Genomic DNA, 7166 nt, shown 5'->3' on the forward strand with positions numbered 1-7166 from the left:
TTCCCCATCACCATTTATACCTTATACCTCTTCCACCTCCTTGGAATTTAGCTCTTGGATATATTCTTTTTAAAGTATGACAGTATAGACATAGGTAAGAAAGTAGGGACATTAATTGCCTCCATGAAGGGAACTGGGTGGCTGGGGACTGTGGAGGAAGAATGGGGAGTAGAGGAAAGAGGGGGACTTTTTACTTTATATGCTCTTTTACATTTAGATTTTGAATCATGTGAATGGGTTACTCACTTTTTAAAAATAAGACTTAAAAATGGGACTTCAAAAAAATAAAACGTATGAATTGTTGTAGAATTTTCCATTTAATATTTTTGGACAACAGTTGACTGTAGGTAATTGAAAACATTCAAAGCAAAACCATGAATAAGGGGAGACATAGATATAGATGTAGATAGATATAAGGAGATACAGATAGACATAGACATAGACATAGATATAGACAGATATATAGATATAGACAGACACATAGTGTTCCAAAGAAATCTTAATCCTCACCCAAGGATATGTGATTTTTTTCACTTTTATTTATTTTTTCTAAATATGTTTTTATTGATTTGAAAGAGAGAAAGAGGGAGAAACATCAATGAGAGAGACATCAATCGGCTGCCTCCTGCACCCTCCACTGGGGACTGAGCCCACAATCCAGGCATGTGCCCTGACCAGGAACTGGACTGGGACTCTTCCGTGCATGGAACAACACTCCAACCACCCGATTCACAGCGGCCTGGGCTTTGTCCCTGTATCCTCCTATAATTTCTCACATATGAAGCTGATGTACCAAAAGGGACATGCTTTTCTACTTACAGTATTTCCCAGAGAATTGCTTGGTAAATTCTGAAAAGACCTGAGAGACTCATACAGAGAAAAATGCGCTTCAGTCAGTATCATGAATTATAACATTCAAAAATATTTATTTTTATTCACATCAAATCAGCAAACACTTGTGGAGCCCTTCTGAAGTACAGTGCACACGTTTCTCATGTTGTGGAGTTGTGGCTGTGTTCATGTTCTTGGTCCCCCTCACGAATACATTAAAGGTGTGCCTTCTTTTCTTGAAGACTTCTCTGTGTCCAAAATATTTTTATCTGGCATTTCACAAATCCAAAACACATTTAAGAAACAGGCCCTATCATTCCAATTTTGCCGAGGATTATTAGAGTCTCTTATGCTGACGCAGTCTTCCACTGTAAGTAAGTTGTTGGGCTCCCCTGCATCCCAGAAACTGAAAAACATACACACACACAAAACACAAAAAATGCCACGGGAGATCTTAAATCCCAGTAACAAGAGATAACGTGACCTACTATACAAGATAAGCTACATTTGTGTTATTTAACTTCACAACAATTTTGTGAGGTAGAAATTATAATCTCTATTTTACTGATGAAGAAAAGGGATTTCAGAAAAGCTAACCCATTTGTCTAAGTCATAGAGTTTGTCAGTAGTGAAGTTGAACTGGAACTTTCTGCCTTCTTTCCATTCTGTCATGCTCCCTCACAGACTAGACCTGGGATGAGAGGTTATAGGAATAACTGATGTCCTGGTGAATTTTTTTTCTTTGCACGCATATGTCATCTCCCCTTTGATTCCCTTTAGTCTACACAAAATTTGTATTAATTTAGGTGCATACTTCAATGGTCTTACAGTGTAGTAGTGAAGCAATTTTTTTAAAAAATATATTTTACTGGTTTTTTACAGAGAGGAAGGGAGAGAGATAGAGAGTTAGAAACATCGATGAGAGAGAAACATCAATCAGCTGCCTCCTGCACACTCCCTACTGGGTATGTGCCCACCACCAAGGTACATGCCCTTGACCAGAATCGAACCTGGGATCCTTGAGTCTGCAGGCTGACGCTCTGTCCACTGAGCCAAACCGGTTAGGGCAGTGAAGCAACTTTTAAAAGTACCAGAACATGTGGGCTATTCTCTCAGAACTGACTGAAGCCCCTCCAATCTTAGTTCCCTCAAATGCTAAGTGAAAGGCATAATATCGATGTATCTCAGAAAGACATAACTTAGGTTAAATGAGATAAAGATTAAAACTTTGGAAACTCCAAATGCTGTGCTCTACTTCTGTAAAGCCATTATGAAGGAGAAAAGGATGTTCACTCCATAAGAATCTTCTGTCTTTTTCAAATTACTATTTTTGTCTCATTTATTAGTTTAGGAGCATAAAACTATGAATTCCACACTTTGTCCCTGATGCATTTCCAAAGTGTTAGTATCTAATTCTACTCCTCTTTTTTTCTTTCATTCTTTTTATTTATTTTTATTTTTTTATTGATTTTAGAGATAGAAGAAGGAGGGAGAGGGCCATTGGATCAGCTTCCTCCTGCACGCCCCCTACTGAGAATTGAGCCCACAACTGGGCATATGCCCTGACTGGGAATTGAATCGGTGACCCTGTGGTGCAAGGGGCTACACTCAATCAACTGAGCCACACCGCACAGGGCTGCTCACTTCTTCATGTTTATCTACTCACCTTTATATTTGAGATAGTCTTAGGAAACCAGAGCAATAGGATGGCCCTGAATATACTTCATGGAACAGAAAGAGGTTCTGAGAACTCCCCTCCAAAATGGGCTAACTAGGATTTAGGGTCGTGTTAAATTCTCCTTCAAGAAAGAAGTTAATTACCTCAGTGACTCCGTGAAAGGTGTACCATCAACCCATTTCCACTGACCTTCAACCATCTGATCCGTTAGTCCAATATAAAACTCTTTACCTTTAGGTTTTGCATGGAAAAGGAATTTCTATGGAAGATACACAGTCAAAAAAAAAAAGGAGATCAATGATTTCAATTCTAAACAAATGTTGAAGGTAATTGTTATTTAAAGAGATAAAGTAGGACCTAGAATAAAGATGATAGGCACATGGCCCTGAAACACAGGATGTTGTCCCAAAATGTACACACACTCTAACAAATAATTTCTATTACCTTTTGAACATGAAATGTATTTTAATAAACAATGCCTATATAATTATTCAAAGTGTGTATACATCTTTGGGGGACAACCTATGTTGAGATCATAGAGGATTATCTTCTGATTTTTCAAAATTGTGGTAAAAATATACGTAATATACAATTAAACCAACAAAAAAGAATCTTCAACAAAGGAGGTTCTCAAGAATTCAAAGTGTATCTACTGTGATTTGCAGCCAAATCTACAACAGAGATTAACACAAAGCATTATTAATCACAACTTAATGGTAATGGGTTCTATTTGCTTTGTCTCATTCAAATAGATTTATAAACGTAATGGTCATTCTAAAAGGGACCCCACTCCTTTTTTTTTCTGCCTTGCTAAGGAACTAAACATGGAAATTTCATTTTTACTTTAGGCTTTCCTAGAAATGAAAATAAATTAGAGTAGGCATTGACTTACAGAAATAGTAAGAAAAACATGCATTTTAGTATGTTCATTTAAAAATGTTAATTGTGGTCCACACACCATACACATGTATGGAAAAAGGGATAGATCATGTGGGGAATGCTACACTGACACTCGGGGAGTCTGTACTTGAACTACCTGTTCCTCCTCTGAGTTGATAACCACCAGATGAGCTCTCATGCTGGAACAGTATTTCATACTTTCTGACCAGCTTCTGGTGCTAGTAGAAAAAAAGTAGCAGCTAGATTGAAAATGTACCCAGCCCAATGGACAGCAATTCTTGACTGAACCTAGGAGGAGAGAAGTTTCCATGAATGTCCTATATGAACCAATTAAGAAAACAGAAAGTTTCATCAGGCCCTATGAAGTCTATCATTTATAGTTAGAGGCCTTGGAACCTCTTGGTCACAACCTCCCCCTCCCCCCTTCTTACTACCTAAAACTTTAATAATTCCTATGTCAATAAACACAAACAACCATAAATATCCTTGTCTTTTGAGACACAATCCTTATTTTCTAGATAAACCATATATACTATCTATCTTAGCTATCTATTGATATAGGGCCCTGTTAGCTGTTCTTAGACTTGCCAAGGTCAGAGAAAGTTGTGATGCATTTTATCGGACTGACCTCGAAGCAACCATCTCTCATGTTGCCCAAATAATGTACACTCAATAAAATCTTCAAACTTGTCCTTACAATTATAGAATTGAAGTCTTCAAATTTATTAAAAATTAAATAGTCCAGTCTCTCTTAATTTAATAGTGAGGAAATTATAGCCCAAAGAAAGAAGTCATTTTCTAGTGTCATATGGCATTTTTCTAAGACTTGGAAATTAAGTGGAAGAGCATACAAAGTATATTTCTGAGCTGTTTCAAAATTCTCTATGCTATACATTTTTTTCTTTACTTCATTTGGAAGCAGGTGAATAATAATAATAATAATATTAATAAGTGCACTCCTGGGGATAACACTGTTCACCTCTATATTTAGTGTTCAGATATATACCTCAAATTTATTCTAAAAGTTTGTTCTAATGTCCCCAAGATTTCCTGTCTTCTTAACAAATTCCTTATCCTTCTATTACAGTACAGGCAAGATTTTACATTTTGTTTTTGAAAAACAGGACCTACTCAAACTACGTTATTTATCGCAAAATCAATCTAGAGGCCAACAAATATTGATATGTAAATTTTATGTTCAAATTTGAGGAATATTATACCTGATCCATCATTGTAGCAGTTGAATTCTATGAACTCATATGGCTGGTCCTTTTTCTCATCACAGAGTTGAAAGATGTGATATGTCACTGTAAGGACAGGGGCACAGTTAATATTTATTACTTTTTTGATAAAATAAATTTTATTATTTTTGTATTTATAACAGAATTGTGAACAATTACCATATTTTCTTACTGTCTACTTTTCCTTTTGCAAGGAGAGGCACTGAGATTTACTTTAAAAAGAGGGAATTTATTACACGTTATGGTTTTGGTAATTTATAAAAATAAATGTACTTTTAGTTCAGGCACATAGGCCAAGAGAAGACAAATATGTTAACATTCTCTCTCATGCCAAGTCTAACCCTCTCTACCCTTCCTTCCAAAAAGTGATTTGTCATGTCCCAGGCTTGTATCTTAGAGAAGGGGTTCTACTAGTGAATGACAGACGTACAAAGAAAAGCACTCAGGTCTACCAAGGAGATGAAAAATGTCTATCATTAAAAATGCATCTGAGGTCACTGAAATTTGGTAACAGTTCTATATTAGCTGGTGCTTCTGATTTGAGGAATGACCTGGAAATAAATAGAGGGGGAAGGTAGTATATAAATACTCTTAATGGGAGAAGAGAACCCACAGGCAGCAAGGAAGAATTTACTCCTAATATTCCCCAGGAAGATTGCATTTGACCTTCAGCACTCACAGACACATCGAGTGATAAAACAGGCACTGAGTAGTAGGATGGAGATCCCAGCAACAGTCCATAAGAACACTTGGGAAGTGACGCATCCTCTCTCTGTAGAAAGACACAAATATGACCCATCTTCCCTAAGCCAGAGGCATAATACATACTTATTCAACCATACATATTTCATTCCACGTACAGTGCCTATATTGAGCTCTTCTCAAACTTCAGTATATATAAAAATCATTTGGAGGGTGTGTTTAAACACACATTACAGGGTTCCAACACAGGTTAACCCCCAGAGTTAAGACTTCAGTTAGAGATGGTATGGAGCCAACAAGTTTCCCAGGAGTTGCTGCATCTGCTGCTGCTGCTGATGGTGGTGGTGGTGGTTTGGGGACCACACATTTAGAACCACTAGCGTAATCCATTACTAATTTTAAGACGGATTCATGAAGTTGGACAGATGTGCCATTTTTCCTTTCCTAAGTCACTCACAGTTTTCCCCTTTCATTCTCTTTCTTCCTTTCTCCCTCATCCTCTCACCCTCTGTTTTTCTTGTCTCCTGCTCTCCTCTTTCTAGTACCTCACTTTCCAAGTCCTTTGTAAAGCAATCATATAAAACATCAAATTCATCTAGTAGTTCCTCTCCCTGCCCTTCCCAAACAACATATTACACACAAGGAAAGTGAGTTCCAGAGAAGTGAAGTGCCTTACCCAATGGGACACAGTGAATATCGAGAGGGCAGAAATAGCAGGCTGGTAGCCCTCCCTGAACTCAAGTCCAGTGACCTTCCCAGTATAACATGTACTCTTCTAACCATTCTTTCATGTTTCCTCTGTTTCATTCTCTGTCTCTCTTCTTTTGCTTTACTGTAGCCTTTTCTACAGTCCTGTCCTTCAACATATTTACCACCTCTTCCAAAAAGACATATCTGTGAAAGAAAAAGGAGAATTGCAAATTTTACCTGTGCTCTGTGATGCTGGTGATTTGGATGAATTCATTTTTTTCTCTTTCACTTTTTCTCTCCCCCTCTTCCTCTCTCTCTCACTCTCTCGCTCCTCAGTTTCTGAGTCCAAGAGTATTTTGTTGGTTACTTTCAAGGAAAAGGAATCTTGAAGAATGAACACTTTATCAGTATTTTAGGAAGTTCAACCCCAAGACATAAGAATGTTAATTTGTTTGGTGGCTGTGTGTTCAAGTAACTATTTCCTTTCTTGCATAAGACGGACAAGGAAGTTTATTGGACAAGTCAGTCTTCTTCCTCTGGTCAGCAACAAAATGCAGAAATGATGAAATGGCAAGTATCAACAGAAGTAGGCTGACCTTGGGGAAATCCGAGTGGCTTCAAAAATATTGTTTGAAATCTTTTTGTTGGATAAAATTTCTCTGCCTTCTTCCAGGCCTTACTCATCCCTCAATGTTTCCCTGACACTTGTGGAGCCGCCTTTGCATTCCCAGTCTCACTTTTGGTCTTTACTCCCACACAATTATTAACTGAAAAAGAGAGAGATTTCTTTATAGCACTTAGCAAAAAGCTGGGCACACAGTTGTAAGTATTTATAATGTAGCAATGTGAGTTTCTTTGTATCTCTTAGATTTTTTTCTTTATTCTTCATTTGAAGCTCTTGAACAGCTCCCTCGGGGGATTAATTTCCAAAATACAAAAAGAATCCATACAACTCAAACCTGAACAAACAATCCAATTACAAATTGGGCAGAGGACCTGGAGAGACACTTCTCCCAATAAGACATACTAATGGTCAACAGGTATATGAAAAGATGCCCAACTTCACTGGCTACTAGGGAAATGCAAATGAAAACTACAATGAGATACCACCTCACACCTATTTA

General features: G+C 37.5%; 1 protein-coding gene across 1 annotated transcript; it reads right to left on the minus strand.

Annotated features, from left to right (window-relative positions):
- Positions 1-899: 899 nt before the first annotated feature.
- LOC118651483 (C-type lectin domain family 4 member E-like) lies at positions 900-6487 on the minus strand. Its single transcript, XM_036300691.1, has 6 exons — positions 6280-6487; positions 5330-5422; positions 4630-4716; positions 3546-3697; positions 2653-2768; positions 900-1237 (listed from the first exon to the last, which is right to left on the minus strand). The coding sequence occupies exons 1-6, from the start codon at positions 6314-6316 to the stop codon at positions 1036-1038; spliced, it is 687 nt and encodes a 228-aa protein (XP_036156584.1). The 5' UTR covers positions 6317-6487; the 3' UTR covers positions 900-1035.
- Between the last annotated feature and the right edge of the window lie 679 nt (positions 6488-7166).

The sequence above is a fragment of the Myotis myotis genome, unplaced genomic scaffold (genome assembly GCF_014108235.1).
Source record: "Myotis myotis isolate mMyoMyo1 unplaced genomic scaffold, mMyoMyo1.p scaffold_m19_p_3, whole genome shotgun sequence".
In the NCBI taxonomy this organism is placed as follows: Eukaryota; Metazoa; Chordata; class Mammalia; order Chiroptera; family Vespertilionidae; genus Myotis; species Myotis myotis.